The sequence below is a fragment of the Dermatophagoides pteronyssinus genome, unplaced genomic scaffold (genome assembly GCF_027571235.1).
Source record: "Dermatophagoides pteronyssinus isolate colony J.1.1.1.1 unplaced genomic scaffold, Derpt_VIB-CSIC_2022.12 sq0008, whole genome shotgun sequence".
Taxonomy (NCBI): Eukaryota; Metazoa; Arthropoda; class Arachnida; order Sarcoptiformes; family Pyroglyphidae; genus Dermatophagoides; species Dermatophagoides pteronyssinus.
Window position 1 is genome coordinate 937494 of NW_027461532.1, and position 19867 is coordinate 957360.

Genomic DNA, 19867 nt, shown 5'->3' on the forward strand with positions numbered 1-19867 from the left:
TTCAATGCAGTCACAACCAAAAAAAAAAAACATCATACAGATAACCAAGATAGAGAGGATATATAATGTAAATGTACACGATGTGAATTTATAAATTTCAGCAAATTCATTTCATCTGTTTTTTTGTTGATTGTGTGTGTGTGTTTTGTTGATTGTAATATCTGTTTTTGTTTTGTTTTGTTTTTTCATTGATTTTTTACCATAATAATCAAAATTCTGATGCCCGAAGATTTTCTTTTTTTTTCCAAAATAAATAACTAATTATCATTCAATTTCTCTTTCTCTCCCTATGTTTTCTCTGTTTTAGGTTTTATTTTCGTCATCATCATCATCATCATCATTGTTTTCTATTTTGATTTCATTCAAACAATAATTACATATTGGATTTTTTTTGGTTTTGGTTTTGTTTCTATCTGGATGAAAACAAAAAAAAAAAAAAAAAAAAAAGGACAACAGTTATTGCTATTCAATACAAACGACAAACAACAACAACAACATAATCGATAATTGTTTCATTCATTCCCGATCTATCCGGTTATTTTTTTTCTGGCCAGATATATTTGTCCAGAACAGACCACATAATAATAATCATAAAAAATAGTGATGACAGTTTGGTTTTTTGTTATTTTCGTTGTTTGGTTGTGGATAAATTCCAGAGCCAAACATTTTTGTTTTCGTTGTTGTTCATTGCAAATGTTCATCATCATTTTTGTTTTGTTTTTTTGTTGATTGCCAGCAACGAAAACAATTACCGAGAAAAAGAATTGAAAGTCATATTTTTTGAAAAAAAACTGACCATTTTTTCGGTATAATGGCCGGTTTTATGATTGAAAAAAAAATCTTAATTAAATTGTGAAATTTGGGCAACGCCGCCTTCTTGTTGCAACACACAACCACCACAAAAAAAAACTTGTAAATTTTTTGTTGTTGTTGTTTATCAATTATGAAATGATTGCTGGACAAATGTTTTCAATCATTCAAAACAACGACAACAACAACAACAACCGCCTATTTTATCGATTACATCAGCAACAACAATTTACACATGTCAACCACATCATCATCATTATGTATACATGGTTGACATCTGAATTTGTCATTTGTCCATTTTCAACGACATTGATCATGATGATGATGATGATTTAACGTATTTGACGCCCATTGTTTATTATTCAACCGCCCATCATAATCTTTTCCTCTATATCGATATTCTCTACAAATGATTGATGATCGATATATATTATCATATCATATAGTGATCAATGAATGAATGAATGAACTTTGCAAAGTTTGTTTTTGGTTTTCTTGGTGTTTTTGTTCGGGTAATCATTGATTGTTAGCCCAAATTCAATTTTCATCTTTCTTTTTTCATGTTTTTTTTCTGTGTGTAACTGTGTGTTTCATCATCGTTTTATTGTGAAATGTGAATGATATGAATAAATGAAAATCATCATTTCATCATCATCATGATTATCGTTATCGATTCATATCAATGTTGTTTGGTGTGTGGGTGTTGAACGGTTTTTTTCATTCTACTTTTTTATGATTACGGTGTGACCGCGGTTAAATCAAATCCAAAATGTCCGAAATGTCCAAGAATCAAATAATCGATGATAATGATGATGTTGATATTCATCATCACCATTATTGTAAATGTCATTCGATTATTGATAACAATAATCGATTACAGAATTCAGATTCCTATTCATCAATCAACACTAGTCTTATTTATTATTCATCAAAAATCAATTTACATTATCGATCAGCTAATATTGATAAATGTAAAAAATATTGGACGCAATATTCAATGTTTAATCAAAATAATTGGAAAATAAATCATCACCTTACATTATCTTTATCATCACCATTATCAAATCAACCTTTTTATCAAAATCACCATCAACATCAACATCAACATCGTTTCAAAATGAAATCATCACCGCCATGTTATAATAATAATAAGATATTTTCATCAAATCATTTTTTATATTTATGTTTATTATCAATCATTTTTATCATGATGACCACCATCACACAATTTAAAGGTATGTTATCAAAATTTGTTTATCATTGATTATCACAAGCACCAACACACACACACACACACCAAATATGGTTATCATAATTGATTTCCTGTGATTTGATGGGACAGAGGAGAAATTTCAAATTGAAATTTTTCATTTGCTATTTGACCGTTTCGGATCATAAATAAATCTTCGTCTTTTTTTATTTTATGATGATTAAAGCTTATGTTGTTAAACATCAACAATAAATAATGATTTATGATGATTTCTGTTGTTCTCCCCTTTATCCATCCAATTCAATGCAAAAAAAAGAAAAGAAAAGTCAATTCTCATTTCAGCAAGTTTGCAAAGATACGAAAAAAGGATTAATAATCTGATTAATGATGATAATTCAATACTGTTATTGCTGCTGCTGCTTCTGTTGCTTATAATTTTGTCCCGTTATTGCGGTTATTATTATTTTTTTTGCCGATTCAATTACTTATCGAATGTCAAAAGTTACTGAGTGTTCATGTGTGTGTCATCTTTCATGAGATAGGGTAGACACGTGTCAAGGATATATAATTATATATTCTATCTGTTTGTGTATGTATGTGTGTGTATGTGACACATTTATCATTCTATCTAGTTTTGATTTCAATTTGGACACTACCATTTGTCACATTTGCTTTTGGAAACTTTTTTTTCGGACTAAATACCCAATTTGAAAAAAAACCAGAATTCTATTTGGCTACTGTTTGAATTGAAAGTTTAAAAAATAAATAAATAAAATTTATTTGATTTGATTGTAAATATTGATGCTATGTGTTCTGTTCTGTTCTGTTCAGTTTGATGCAATGGACATGGTTGCCCAACAACGACAATTGTAAATAAATAAATAAATAATAATCGACAAGCTAAGCAAATTTTATGCTAGATTGAATCATTGAAGAAATTTTTTTTTCTATTGAATTCTATTCCCAATGAATTTGATTCAAAAAAAAATAATCATTCAACAACAACAACAATAACATGAAGGGCGCGAGCACCCGTAATCATATATGATTGTCAAAACTGTCATCGGAAAAAAATAGTGGAAAGAAGAATTTCATTTGATTTTTTGCCTATTCATTCTATTTCAATGTTTGTAAATAGAAATTGAATTGAAATGAATAAAAAAAAATAGAATAGAATCACCGGCCACTTATGCAACCAAACACAAACCATTTGACATTTTCTATATGGAATTTTGTCACATTTATTTTTTGTTTGGCATAGTGATTCCTCGATCGAATCAAACACAGACACACCACTTCTGTTTGACCATATATTTTGTTTTTCTCCTTTTTTTTTGTTTGGAATTAACCGAAAAAATAAAATGAAATTCACAAGTTATTCATAATATTGAAGATGATGATGATGATGATTTTTATTTTTCGTTCAAACAAAAATCTTTTTATAACGATTGGGCTATTCAAAACTATGAACAGAAAATAAAAAAAATCGAATCATTATTTATGACTTTTTATTGGGGATAATGGCCATTATTTCAATAAAAAAAAATATCCATAAAGATGGTCAACAACAACAACAATATTTTATCTTTTTTTATATTTCCAAACCATTTTTTTTCTCTATGCAATATGCCCTGTGGTCCATTCGAGTTGGTATCCATTGATGATGCTTTGATGGTAATAATAATAGCAATAATAAAAATTTACATTGAATTCCTTTGGGCCTTGGCTTTGGTTCGAATTTTTTCTGCTTATTTCTGTTTCTGTTTGTTTGTTTTGTTTGTTTGATTCAATGGAATTTTGGTTCAATTGAAGGAATAGAAAAATTTCATGCAAACATCCGAAATACGCACACACAGAGAGTGATTGATAAAATTTTTTGTGAATAGTTTTTTGATGATGATGATTACGGGATGTGTGTTGCAATTTTCGCCTTCTTCTACGAATCAATTCATTTCATTCATTTTTTTCGATTCAAAATTGATCATCATCATCATCATTGGTTATTTATTTTTCTCGGGGATAATGTCTATGTTTATCGTGAATGGTGAGGTTAATGATTTTTTTTCTCCTGATTTTGTTTTTTTTGTCACCATCAGGATGATGATCTCATTCAGGCTTCCAGATTTGTCAGGCGAATTTTTTTTCTGGATGCTCAAGATCAAGTTTTTTTTTTTGTTGTGATGATGATGATTATCATTGAACAAAAAGCAATGTCATTGTCTTTTTTTTAATACCTGAAAAAAAATGATGTGAATGTTATTATCATTATTTCAATCTAGCCAGCCAGAATGGATTCAAAAAACTAGATGAATCACCCGAAATAAGTTCAACAATTTTTTTTCGTTTATTTTTCTGATTGTGCGATGAATTCAGAATGATTTTGCTGTTGTTGTTGTTGTTATTATCAAATCCTACCTGGATTGAAAGATCATTATCACACTGTGCAAGTAACTCTGTAGCTGGTTGGTGTGTGTGCGTTGGGTAATAATCATGGACAATTTTTTCCAGAAGCTTTTCTTTGATTTTGATTTTTTTTGGGTTAAAGAGATTTAGTTTAGTTTCGTTTGGTTTCTATTATTGTACATTGTTGTCGTTGTGTAGGTCAGGACAGTGAATTCAAAAATAAATGTGGATTTGATTTTCACGATATTCCTATTTATTTATTTAGAAAAAAAATTACTGTTTCACATGGTGTAAATTTGTTGTCAAGATTTCGATGTTTGATTCCTTTTTTTCCTTAAAATATCTTTATCGTGATGATCATCATCTACATTATCATCATTTAATTGAACTTTGAATAATGATGATGCACGATTTAAACTAGGTAAAACAAAAAATCGGTATTTTGAAATTTTTTTTTTAAAGTAAAAAATCCGAAATTTTTCTTTTTTTACCCTTGATATGTATCATATACGAGAGTTTTACATTGAACTGTTTGATATATTAGTTGAATCAATTGATCAATAACAACAACAACAAACTAAACAACAACAAAAAACCTGATAATTAAATTCAACTCTTTTTTTTGTTGTTTTCAAAAATTATGAATTGAAAAATTATTATCATTCATTCATTCTCTATATGTCTAATCACCGACAATAGTAATGTTGTTGTTGTTGGATATAAAAAAAATTTTCTCACACATAACATTCATTTTTTTGGCAATTAAATTTAGCTTTACATTAACCAAAAGCTTACCTTTATTACAAATATACAACGATAATGAATAAAACAACCAACAACATATATAATTAACCTGTTTATCATCATATATTTTTTCTCGACTAATCTTGACATACGGGACAATGTGTCATTTATTTTCTAATTTTTCTGCGCATCCAATGATGATTTTAACATCCGTATGTATGTTTCAGTGTGTGTGAGAATGAAAATTTTCATTTTCACATAGCATATATGACAAACGAAAAATATATTTCAGATTCTTCATTGTTCATCTTCAACGTTATCATCATTTTCAATCATCATTACCCAAAAACAAAATAAAAAAAGAAACCCTGGAAACAATTAGTATACATTTTTTTTTCTCATTGTTTGTTTGTTTGTTATCATTATAATTATGAATGAATGAATGAATAACATCAGTCTATGTTGTATTCCATTTTTTTAAAATAATAATAATGATGATTGTGCCGCTGATTTTTCATTTTTCTGGTCACTCTCTTTCTTTTTTCATTTTACCTGATCGCAATTTCAATATTCAATCCTTTTCTCTTTCTCTTGCTGTTTGTGTATGTGTGTGCAATAGTGTAATAATGTCACACACACCTCCATTTTGAAAATTTTTGAATAAATTCTTATCGAAAAAAAATGAAAAAGATAGATAGATAAAATGTCACCTGAATAAGATTTTATCTTCTGTTTTTTGTGACTTGGTCTTTATCATCATCATTATCATTGAGCTAAAACATTGAAGAAAGAAAGAACAAAAACAAAAAAAAAAACCTGCTTCTACTGGCCATTAAAGATTTCAAGCAACCAAGATTTCTCATGAAGATGCTATTTTCTTTTTCTTATTTTTTCAAATTTTGTTCCCATGGATGTCGTATTGTGGTCGTCGTTCAACGCATACACACACATTGATCTATTCGGGCTAAAATGATGTTTTCTCTCGCTGTTTCATCAGTACATTCGAAATGAATATTCACATGTGTTCACTCCATATATTTATCATCATTTCCCCCCTTCGTTTATCTTCGTTCACTATCGTTATTTCATTGAAGAAAAACAAAAAATTTCCAATTTATTTAATTTCAATGCAAATTTACAATGATGATGATGATGAATGGTGACAATTCAGAATTGAATCTACAGTTGATAATGAAGAGAAAACAGTTGAATATGGATGTTTTAGGAAAAAAACTGGTAAGCAAAAATTCTCATCATCATCATCATTGCATATCCAAGATCCCTTTTTTCTTTCTGGCTATTGTTAGACATATGACAGAATTGTCCATCATCAAACTGAATGAACTGATTCAACTAAGAAGATTTTTCGCATCTTTTTTTTCGTATACAGGTTGTATTCGTTATTTAAATTTTTTTATTTTTATTTCCATCAACATAATCATGGACATTGACATTAACTAGTTTTTTTCTTTTTCTTCTTCTTCTTCTGACGATGATAATGATGATGATAATGACAACTACGATGATGATGATTTTGTTTCACATTCAATTCATATGCATCCCTTTTTTTCCATCTTGACTGATGCTTGGTTAGTTGGTTGGTCGGTTGTCCGGTGTGAATCGCTATCTTGAAAGATTGCTTTTTTATCATTTCATTTCATTTCAATTTAGCTATGGTCATCATTATAATCATCATCGTCGTCATCGTCATCTTACGTCCATAATTATGAATGAAATAACGATGATGTCACCTTGTTGTTGATGAATGTTTCATTCATTTCATTTCATCCAAGAACAAAAACAAAACAATGGCCAAGATAATCGATTATAGTTGTGATAACATCATCGTTTTTGTCTACAATAAAAAAAGGTCATTTCGAAATTGGAATTCGTTTCTCTGTGTTTGTTCTTTAGATTCTATGATGAAAATTCTTGAAATTTCATTTTTTTCTACAAAAAAAAAAAAAGAAAAGAAATTCTTTTGTTAATGGTTTTTTGTTACAATTTTTTTGTTTCCCCTTGTCTAACTTTGTTGTCCAAAAGTTTTATATTTCATTTTGTATAGAATGAAATAGAATTTTTCGCAACAAAGAATCGCATTCCAATTACATTCCTAGAAATGTGGATTATGAAAATTTTGTTTTAACAGGTAACTTTTTTGTTTTGTTTTGGATTCTGTTACTCAATTTGAATTTCAAAAAAAAAACAAATCTTTTTTTCTTTGTTGTTTGAAATCAAATACCGGACAACAACAAAAAGCCCAAAGAAAAGAATGAGAAAAAATTCTGACCTTTGATATTTTGATTGTTATATTTGATTTTTCACTTGGCCAACTTATTTTCTATTCTTTTTTTCTTACATTAATCAATCGATCGATTGTTGAATTTGATTTGTTTGTTTTGTTTGATGATCAACACGTTTTTTTGGTTCATTATTTATGTAATGCTGCTGCTGCTGTTGTTGTTTGGCCCATAAAACTCAATCCATCAATCCATCCAGTTTCCATTATAATAAAGGAAAAAAAATGTTCCAAAAGGCATACATACAAAAATCGAGTCAAGTCACGCAAATCCAAAATCCCGTAAAACAAAAAACAAAAAAAATCTTTTACGCTTCTTGTTATTCGTTTAGTTATTACATTTGAAAAAAAACAGCATCGAATCGAATTGGAAATGAATGAAACCAAAACGAGAAACGAAAAAGCGAAACGAAAAAATATTCGCTGCTGCTTCTGCTTCTATACACCACAATGTTCATTGATTGGATTGGAATTTCTCCGTGTGTTTGTGTGTGTGTGTGTGTATGTAGCAGCCATGCATTAGCTTCGGACATTTTTTTCTGTTGTTGTTGTTGTTAGCCAATTCTAACAAAAAAAAAAAAAAAATGGATGCTACAGAAAAAAGAAAAATCGTCGTCTCATTTAAAAGTCTTGTCTCGGTTCGTTTTTTTTTGTTTCATTATTGTCCAACTGACTGAATGTATTTTCATTTTCTATACGGATAACAACAGCAGAGAAAAATATTTAGTCTTTTTTGCTACAATTTGTCCGAATTTTGTTTTGTTTTGTTTTTTCTCGCGCCCAATCATTCCATAGGTTATTGTTGTTGTTCATTTTCATCTTTTTTGTTTCTCTATTTTCTCGGTGTGTGTGAATTGAATTTTGATTAACATTCTGTTGTGTTTTTGAACATTTCTGGATTCTAAATGATAATTGGATGGTCGTTTCGTTTTTCAGTTTGATTGTTGTTTTTCTATTTTTCGTCTAGTATCGGTGAATATATATTGGAATTCGGTGGGCATCTCATTTGAAATTTAAAATGATTTTTATTTTTGTGGTTGTCCGTTAATGAATTGAATCTAACGTAATGTTTCTATCATTATCATCATTCAAAATTGAACTTTTTTTCCACCGCCATCTCCACCAACACCACCACCACTTGTGTGATTATCAATTATTTGTTGATTTTGTGTGTGATTTTCATTCAGATGTCATTCATTTTTTTTGAATTGATTCATTTTGTTTGTGTTGAATGTACACACGCACGCACACCGAGAAAAGTGAAAAGTGGAGAAAAATAAGGCCGGGGTCCCACTTGTATAAACTAACAAACAGACTAAACCAAAAATGCACTGTGGAAGTTGTAGACCGTAAACTGCAGACAAATTTCGTTTCTACTTCCACAGTGCATTTTTTGTTTAGTCTGTTTGTTAGTTTATACAAGTGGGACCCCGGCCTAATAAAATGAAAAAGAAAATTGAGCAATTTTCTTTCATCCTTTTTTGGGAAAAAATAAGCTATGAAGAAGAAGAAGAAATAAACCGATTGATGTTATATTGTCAATTCGGCCAAATTCGTAGGATTTTATTATCTTGTAATTTTCACAGAGATGAAAAAAAATGCAAAATTCATATGAAAAGCCTCGGGTATTTCTGTTTTTTTCTTCTGTTAAGTCACATCCTCATCATCATAGCTGTCAATCGGTTGATTGATATCATTTTGTCTGTCTGTTTATCTGTTTGTCTGTAATCATAATCATAATCGTAGGCTCCGAAAAAAAATTTCAATTTTGTTTCTTTTCGAACGAATGAAAAAATTAAAGTTCCAGTAACAATATTTGAGCAAATGAAATGGGCAAAATACATATAATATCGACAATTACATGACGACTACGACGACATGAGTTTGATCTGAACTTTTTTCTTTTCTTTTTCTTCGACAATCATTCAATTATTATTATTTTAGTTTAGTTTTAGTTTTTTCATTTTTCGTTTTTTGTTGATGTTAATAAAGTTTTTGTCGATAATGATGGTGGTGGGAGTTTTTTTTTCGCAAGAAAAAAAGTTTCCAAGCAAACGTACGTGTTCCATTCTTTTCTTTTTTTCGGTTTTCGGTGTAGGTTGGATGTTGATTTGTTCATCGTTTTTCTTCGGGGGAAGACAAAGTTTATCAGTTAAAAATTAGACCAAAGAAAACATTTCTTATTATAAAAAAAATTGTAAATTTTGAAAAAACTTTCCAGAAGTTGTTGTATTTTATAATTTGTTGAATTGACGTAATAACAACAACAACAACAACAACAAAAAAGCAGTAACCAAAAAAAATTCAATATGCCAACCATATCATTGAAATTTGTCAATTTGATTGTGACATGAACAAGATGAATAAAAAAAAATTCCTGCTTTTTCCAATAACCATCCAATGATAATATTGATATTCCTAAGAAAAGAAAGATGCTACTTGGCGTTTTTTTTTTTACCAAACGCCAAAGCCACTGTTTGACATAATCTAGACATTTTGATTGTCAAATGGCTACTGATCTTTTTTTTTTATTTCGTTGTTCTGGTTACAATTCCCATCATCATCATCATATCATATTGAAATGTGTGTGATATTTGCTCATAGATCGTGTGAATTTTTTTTTAAAGAAATCAAATTTTTTCATTATCAAATTTAAATTTTTTTTTCAATCTTGTGAATCTTCTGAATGGCAATAAGTCAAAGAAAGAAAATCCAATCTCTCCATCAATAATATCCATCATTATTATTACGCACAATGTGAATATATATTTAGTTAATGTCAAAATGTTTGATTGAATGTTTTTGTGTGGTTTGCGTTTCTTCTTTTTCTTCTTCTTTACAGAAGGGAATTGGAAAATTATACTTCATTCTGTGTGTGTGTGTGTGTAAGTGTGAAGTGTTCCAGATATTTTCAAATGATAATTTTCATTTGAATTTTTTTTTTTGCTTGTGTTTGTATTGAGGGTTTTTTTTCTGTTCGTATATGACACTGGTGTGAATTTATTTTTTAGTTTCCATTGATTTATCATAGAATTGGCTTCGAGCTAATTTCATTTGAATTGATCTGTTGTTGTTGTTTTTGTTTTTTTTGGATTTTTTTCTAGATTTTCTCTCGATTACAATTATTATCCATTTTCATTCGATGAACATTTACATAATTAGTGTTTGGATGGATGTGTGTGTGTGTGTGAAGGGGAGATACGAATGTGAAGAATGTGAATGAACAAAAAAGACAACAGCAAATTTGAATCACAGTGTTTACATAGAAAATGTTTTAAAATTTTTTTTTTTACACCAGGCTATTAGATTAGTTTAATTTTTAAAAATAGTTTTTACATGGTGTTTGACCCAAAAAACTTTGGGTTATTTTGTTCAACACACGGTTTTACTGTATCGTGTATATCGTATATACCGAACTCGATATTTTTACGAAAAAACATTTTAAAGCAAAATTTTTGTTGTTTGTTTGTTTGTTTGTTGATTACACAACAACAACAACAACAAATGATGATGATGATGATAGTATTACTCTACATTCAAGAGTAATTGGTAGATTGATAAAATGATTTTTTTTTCAATGAATTTTTCATTTTAATCAATAATTATCAAGCCAAAAAAAATAACTAAGGATAATCGCTTGTTTGAAATGTAATTTACTATCATCATCATCATCAATTGAAACATATGTTTTCGATGATGATGATGATGATGATGATTATGTTTATATAACATCCCCAAAAACAAAAAAAATCCTTCGGCTAAATAGTTTTTTTTTGTTTATGTTCAAAAAAATTTTCAGTAGGATGCTTATTCGTATTTTTTTTCACTGTTGGCTTCTTATTTCTCCTATTACTATCGATCAGACAATCGATAGTAATCGATAGTAGTTTTTGTGAATCTTATTGGAAAAATATATGCATACCACCCACGCTTGTTCTATGGATTTCCGGTCATTTTGTTTTTTTTGGTCATTGTTTTCGCTGATCAGACTGATGGTATTTGGGACATTCAGTCATTTTGTTTTGTTTTTGTGATTCCTTGGAACCACCACCACCACTTCTTTTTATTAAATGTTTTCTTTTTTTTCGGAGATGTTTTGGAAACATGTTTGGCACAAATCAAGAGATGGCTAGTTACCATTCATTCATTGATAAACGAAAAATTGAATTGGATTCTTATTCAAGCCAAACATTTTCGCTTCTTTCGTTTTTTTTTGTCAAATTAACATTTTTCCATTCATTTTCAATTTCAATTCTCGTTTTTCTTGTTGTTTGTTTCATTTTGAATGTTTGAATGTTTGAAATTTTTCTCTTCAAGTAGCGGTCCATTTTAGCATTAAATTGAATTTCGTTTTCTGTTTTCTGTGATTTGTTCCCGTTTTTTTTTCTCTTGTTCTCCATGTTTGTTTTGATTTATTTATTCGGTTGGTTTAGATTGAATTTAGTTTGTTTTAGTTTTCCAGAAAAGTTTTTTTTGTCCCTTCGTCGATGATTAATGTGACAAATTTATTCGAATTAAAAAAGGATTGTATTCCCAAAAAATCTAGGCTAATCCAACACTCGGTAATCGCTTCATATGGCTAATCAAAATGACTAATTTTTTGCTTGGAAATCAAAATCCAAAAAATGAAAATGACATTCACAGAAATCAAAACATCAATTTTCACACATTTAAAACATTCGGTTATTTTTTTTTGGTTTTTTTTTTGATTGTTATCATTGTTTTTATGGTTTGTCACCAATATTTGAATCAACCAAATGAAAAAAATGTGTCCAAAACAGATCTTTTATTCATTTTCTTATTTTAACTTGAATTTTTGTTATTACAGAAACAAACAAAACAAAACAGTCGAATGAAAATGATTTGTACATCCAAGTTTCATTTTGGTTTTTTGGTTCTGTTTAGTTTAATTCATTCACATTTTCTGTTTCACTAATGTGATTTTTGTTTTTGTTTTGCTCACCCCCTAATGTATACAATTGGCCATCAGAATTTTTCGTTTTTTTTTGATTCATTTTGCTTCGTATAAATCAATTGATCTGGCCTCGAATTCGCAAAAAATAACTGTTTTTTTTTCGGTCATTTCTAAACATCGCCATTCGACATTTATGATGATCTGCTTTTGTACATTTTCGATTCGAATGTTTTGTAGAAAGCAAATTCAGATGGGGAAATCATGCATCACATTCACACCACACACAGATCGAACAAATTTTTTGTTTGTCGAATGATGATTCTGTGGAAAAAACTAATGATGTTTGTATCAATCTTACCCATCACCACCCTCATCATTTTTGAAACGAAAAACAAATGTTTTCGATTTGATGTTATTCTTTTTTTGACACATCATCATCAACAACAATGTTTCAAAATGGAATGAAATGAATCAAACAAGTTATAAAACCAAAGCTTGTGTCATTATAATGGTGGTGGTGGTGTCGGTTGTCATAATCATCATCAATCTCAACATGTTTAAGGCGTTTTTTTGGTTGTTGTTGTTGTTGCTTTCTGGTTTTCTGGTTGATGATGTCAATTGACATTTCGACAATTTGATTGACGATTGACATCCATTAATTTTTTTTGTTTTGTTTTTGATGTGATAAATATCATTGATTGATTGATATTGAATTCTTTATTGATTCTTGACACTATTTCGATCTATTTGGTCAAATTTTTTTCTGGTCCCATGAGAGTATGGGCAGAGTAAAGTTTGTTTTTTCTCCTTCTTCTGTTTTGATTAACTTGACCATAATGTGATTACGAAACAAGCAAGAACTGTGGTCTCTCTCTCTTTGCTTCAGGTAGAAAAGTTTTCTTTCTTGATGGAATTCAATGAATGAATGATAAGGAATTTCTAAATGGATATCGTTTTTCATTCTTTATTCTCCGCTTTCCCACATTCAGAAAACTTTATTTTTTTCACTCCATCATCTTAAATGAATTTTTATTGCCAAAGTTGAAAAAAAACAGAAATTTTTCCTTTGAAAAAATTTAAAAAACAAACAACAAAACGAAAATAATGGACATTCGATACGATTACATCAATATCAAATGACATAAAACACATACACCAAACAATTTAGCAAGAAACTAAATGAAAAAGATTATGGTCATTTTCACAAACATTTTTGATCAAAGTTTTTGTCCAAAAGGAAAAGGAACAATCACCAAACTATTAGTTTATCATCACATAAAAGTCAAATGATTTAATCAATTCGAAGATTTCTTTTTTTTTCTTGAATCATCATCAATTATGAAACAATATGATGATGATGACAGATTTCAATCATCATCATCTATAGTTTTTTATATGCCCATAATGATAAAAACTATAAGAATTTATTTATTTATTTATGGCAAAAAAATGAACAAAAAAAACATCTGGTTTGACAGCCGAAGAATCAATTGACAACAACGTAGACAACAATCAAACTTGTTTGTTTTGTTTTGTTTGTTTGATGAAGATGAAGATGACAGAAAATAATTCAATTCAATTGAAATTTAATTGAATTCAATTCAATTGTTTTTCTGTTTTCACAACAAGTTTATTGTTTTGTTTGGCAAAAATGAATTGAAAAAAATGGGTGCACCATTTTTACTTTTGTTTCAATTAACTTTCAAATTATTTTCCCTTTTTCCATTTGGTTTTCCATTTTGTTTTTGTTTTTCTTCTGCTGAATTACTTAACTCTTAAAACTACTCACTGATTATGATCGAATGGAATAAATTAATCAAATTTTTTTTTTGCTTTTGGCCACAAGTAGCTCATTTAAATCATAATCATTGTGGATCACTTTTTTGATAAAAGTTTTTCAAAATCCAAGAATTTACTGACCAATTTTTGTATCCCTTTTGTTTCAACTAAGCTAAGCCATTGTCTTTGTGTGTGTGAATGTCGATAAGATGATGATGAGATTATTTATGTAAACTTTTCAATTCTCTTTCCGGACCAATTTTTTGTTGTTTTGTTTTTTTTTGTTTTGAAAACTATCGTTTATTCAAGTTTTGTGTTTCTCTCGCATTCACTCTTTAGGTATTTTCTTCTTCTTTTTTTCATTCGCCTGATAAAGAAATTGAAGAAACAAAAAAAACAGAAAAAAAACTAATGACATTGTCCATTGTGTATAGTAGCATCATTAAATTCATCATCATCAGGCCAGTAATCTTCATTTTTTTCAAGTTTTTGTCGCTTTTTTTTCATTATTGTTGTTGTTCGGGATTTTTTTTCCCGATTCATTCATTTCACACTTTCGACCGATAGAAATAATGATGATGATGATGATTGTTCGCCAAGAAAAAAAAATAGCGGAAGGAACCGAAACGATTTCATTCGAGGTTTTTCTGTATCGCCCTTGTTGTTGTTGTTGTTCAAATGACAATTCCATTTTCCAAAAAAAAAGCAACAACAACAATGGCAAAAAAAGAACCGACAAGACACTCGATCTTGCGCTAATCTTGAACTGTTTTTGTTGTTGTTGTTGTTGTTTTTCATTGACAAAAATTCTTTAAGAATTTTGTTTTGTTTGAAAACAGAATTTCTCAACAACATCATGGAAACAATGAACCATTGAAAAAAACATTCCAACAATGGCCTGGCTAGGTTTTTTGTTGAAAATAATCATCATTTCTTTTTCTCTTTCTCCGATTCTGATTCTGATTCTCAGATCTCTCTGTACCATTACATATACTTGATGATGTTTCTCTTGAAAAAAGGACACTAGCCAAAAAAAAAAAACATTTATAGTTTTCAATTAATGTGGTTGCCAATCGTCATTTCTATTTTAATGGAATTTGATTCTGTTTCAAGCGCCAAATTCATTTTTTGAAAATCAAAATCAAAATAAAAAACATTGTAAATTTTTTATGGCCATTTCCTTATTGATCATGATGTGTGACAACAACAATCACAGGAACAGAACAACAGAAAAAAGTTGTCACATTTTTTTAATGATCATTATTCATGTGAAAAAGCATTTCAATCATTGAATTTTTGTTTTCGATCGATCGATTCTTTATCGATGAAAATGATTTTTTTCTTCGTTCATTTCAATATTTTAAACAACAAATTTTTTTTGAATGTTTTGAAAAAACGGAAGTCATTGCTATGATTCTATGATCATTATCATTATGGTGGTTAGTTATTAATATTGATGATTATGATTATGATGATGGTGATTCTCACCACCATCATCATTAAACATTTGCTCTACTTTTTTTTTGAATATTCAAAATAAAACATCATCGCATAAGTACCGATTGTTGTTGTTGCTGCATTTTTTTCGATGGGAATTTTTTTCGTTAAAAGTTCAACCATACAAGGGAAATTTGACTTGGACTTGGAAAAAAACTATTTGGTTATTTTAACTTTGATCACGAACAAAATTCAATTGATCATAATCAATTGAATAATGTTGAAACAAAAAAAAACTAGATCACTACACACTTGTATTGTTTGTTTCAATTGAAATTGAATTTTCTGTTTTCAAAATGTCTCGAGAAACGACCACATGGTTCGTTATTTAGATAAAATCATATGTATATTGTTTATGGCCCAATATTTGATAATTACATTTGCGTGAAACAGTAGCCTGGTCACTATCATCATCATCATCATCGGCCATCAGCCATCAACAGGAGGCAGAAATTTCATTTTTCATTTTTGCTTTTTACAATCTTACTTTCTTGTTGTTGTTGTTGTTGGCTATTTGGATTTTTCACATCATTTTTTTCATCTTAGTTCGTATGAAATAATGTTCTTGTTTTTTTCAAAAGTTTTGCGTAGAGAATAGAAATCATTTCAAGATTTTTTATCCTTGTTTGCTTACTGGTTATAATGGCCAGGGCAATTGTCATTTGAAATCTTTCTTTCTTTGTATTTTCTTAATTTTGCCAAATTGTTTTATTACCAGTTTTTTGGTTAATTGTTGTTGTTGTTGTTGTTGTCCTACTTTTTTTTGTTGTTGTTTGATTGATTTTATCCAGTAGTCAACGGTTGCAACGAATATATTTTTGTTTGTATCGCCGCTAATTGTAACCATATTTTTGATGATTATGGTCGGTTTTTTTTTGGTAAAATTTTTTTAAAAAGCTCCAGATGTATGTTGTTGTTGTTGTTGTTGTCACACGAAACAACAAAAGCAACAAAACCGATTTTTCAAAAAGGCAATCCATTCGATTTTATTTTTCGTTAATTTGATAAAAATATATCAACACCGAACAGAACAGAAAAAACATTAATTTTCGTAAATGTTTGTTGTTGATTGAATTGATCGAGCCTTCTTTTGGTTGTTTTCTTGTAACAATTTGTCTTTTTGAAATCTGTGATTGGATTTCGATTTTGCCATTTGTCTCTTGGATTTCAATCAATGATGATGATGATGATGATGATAGTGTTTGTTGGCCAAAGTAATGAATTTGTTTCCCATTTTTTTGACATTTCTTTAGGAGAAATATCTCGGGATTTTTTTCGCTTTCGTTCCATTATCCTCATCATCATCATCATTGTTATTTTGTGAAATGAAAAAAACTTTCGATAAAAATCGATAAAATTGATTATTGTTCATTTAAGCGAAATGAACAATTTTTTACCCTGGCTTTGAAAAAAAACTTTAAATTATCATTATTACTGCTTGGACAAAAAATGAGTTTTCCTCGTTGTGTTCATTCTGCTGTTGTTCTCGGTTTTTTTCGAAGATCGATCCAAATGAACAACAAACCCCATAATGGACGTTTTGTCCATATTTAATTGGTTAACCCCGATGATTATGATGATGATGATGATTATGGTGCTCATTATATAATTTAGTTAATTGATTTACCTGAATTATTTTTCTGTCTTTTTCTTTTTCTATATTCAAAATAGTTTGATAATTTATCTTTCACCCTATTGTCCATTATATTATATTCATGACTTTGATGAATGAATGAATTCATTACTTTCTTTTTTTACCAAAAATAGCTCCTGGATCCTGTTTTTTTTGTTTCTTCTTCTAATTTGAATGATTTATAATGATTATTACTTGATGGAAATTTAGATAAATTAAAAAAATGTAACAGGCAAACCAAAAAAACTACACATCCTCGTTTATATTGACCGTTATCTGTATCAATCATCAATCTCTTTATATATATTGCCCACCCACCACTAACATTCACTTTTTCCTAAATGGAAAACATGACCAATGTTGTTGTCGTTGTTGTTGTTGTTGTCATTATCATTGACAAACCAACAACAACAACAAAAACAATCCATTTTAGTTGAACAAAAAATGAACAACACACACACACACACACACCTAGTCACCAAAAAAAAAGTAACTTTATATTATTGACAAACTAATCGGAAATCGAGAAAAAATAAACATAAACATCATCAAATTGTCAATGGTCAACAACACTATCACCATCAATATATTTGTATTTCCATTACTTGCCACATATACAACATGTATTCTTTCCACTTTTTCATAGGACTAATGAATTTTTTTGTTTTTGGATAGAAAAACTACACTGTATGTATGTTTGGGTTGTTATTTGAACCAAAAAAATGACTTGTGATTAATGAATTTTGCTGTTGTTTCCTTTTCTCTTGTCCATTCATTCATTCATTTTAATTGTCAAACAGCAAGAAAATGAAACTAAATTCTTATTTTCGTTATTGCTTGCCTTTCTCTTTCTCGATTGACATTTAATTGGATTGAAAAATTTTTTTTTCTTCAATTTCATAATCGTTCCAAATGATGATGATGATTATGATAAAAATCCTTGATTTTTTTCGTCGTCAATCAATCAAACATGTTGAAAATGTGTGAGAAAATCTTTTTTTTTCATCCATTTAATCCACCATTCATTCATTCATTCATTAAATCTAAGTGACATTGTCCAAATCAATACTTATTGTTTTCCTGAACTAAATGCACATTTTACATTTATAGTTTTGTTTTTTGTATCCAAAATAAAAAAAGAATCAAATTTATTAATTCATTTTTTTTCTTTTCTTTTCTTTTCGTTTCTTTTTTTAGGTAAGTTTCGTAATTATAATTGGATAACCACATGGATTGCTGCTGCTGCTACTAGTTTTGATTTTTTGGGCCAACAAAAATCATGATCATTTGCAAAGTTCATTCACCAATTGTCATTTCATAAAGTTAAAATTTTTTGCCATTACCATTACGATTACTGAATTTTTTTTTGTTTCGTTTCGTTTCTCAATGAATCGTCGTTCAAAATAAACATAAACAAATTCTGAAACAAGATTCTAATCATTCTAAACACACACGGGTATTACATACAAAAATTTTGTTTACGGAAATATTCTGTTTGTTGTAATTGATTCTTCTCTTACACTAACTGTCTGTCTGTCTGTCAGTTTGTCTTCTTCTTTCTTTCTTTTGGTTTCTGTTGATGCGCACATATCGATAATTTCAATTATCTTTTTTTTTCGTAAAAGAAGAATGATGAAGATTTCAAATCATTGATTGAAATGATGAGTAGTTAGTAACTTTCAGTGATGGTAATATGGATGTTATTTTGTTTCGTTTGTTTTGATTGATTGATTGATTGGTTCATTGAACAGAATCAGATCAGTTGATGTTTTCTTAGTTTTCTTTCTTTCTTGTGCATATTCTGCATTAGTTTTTTTTCAAGAATTTCGTCAGTCAAACACTGAAATTTTACAGACATTTCAGAAAAAACAAGGCCGTTAAGAATAATGTCCATAAAAAATAAACATCGTAAACATCAATTCTGTGTCATTTTGTGATGATGATCATCATCATCACAAAATTGTAAACATCAAAAAGCATAAGCCAATTTGAATTGAATTGGCCGATTCGATTTTGCTGATGAACACAACAAATGACAATCGATCGATGAATATATGATTGAATCATTATTGATTTGAGGAAATCCTTTTTTTCTTCACATTTTATTGCACCGAAGAAAGAAAAAACATAGCCTAAATGCAAAGAATTTGATAAAAAAAGAATGTCCATTTTATTTTATTTGATTTAAGAATTTTTTTTTATTTGATTTTTCATTACAGCCATTCTTTCAAGTCAGTTTTTCGTTAATGTTTTTTTCTTCTTTCGTTTGTTTTGTTTCGTTATTCTGTTTTTATTTCCATATGTATTATATCCGTTATAGAATTTTACGATGTCTTGACAAGACTTTATTTATGTTGTTTTTTGTTCAGCTTCGCTACTGAAAAACTTGATCCAATAACATGGATATGGGTATAATATGTTGTCGTCGTCGTAGTCGTTTATTTACTTGAAAATTTTCATTATTATTATCATCACCATCCGTCTTATTATTATTATTATTATTATTTGTAAAAAGCAAAACTCTCATCGAATATATTATTGCTTTTTTTTTTGTAGGCAGGAGCTGACAACAAACAA

At 28.8% G+C, this 19867-nt stretch overlaps 1 protein-coding gene across 2 annotated transcripts in view; it reads left to right on the plus strand.

Moving 5' to 3' along the window:
• Positions 1 to 19867, plus strand: part of LOC113788944 (nephrin-like) — a 79719-nt gene that overhangs the window by 8106 nt on the left and 51746 nt on the right. For both annotated transcript variants that reach the window (XM_075820810.1, XM_075820811.1), the window contains exon 2: positions 308 to 2045. In XM_075820810.1, coding sequence (XP_075676925.1) covers positions 1580 to 2045 — 466 coding nt within the window. In that variant the 5' untranslated portion in view covers positions 308 to 1579. The remainder of the gene's footprint in view (positions 1 to 307; positions 2046 to 19867) is intronic.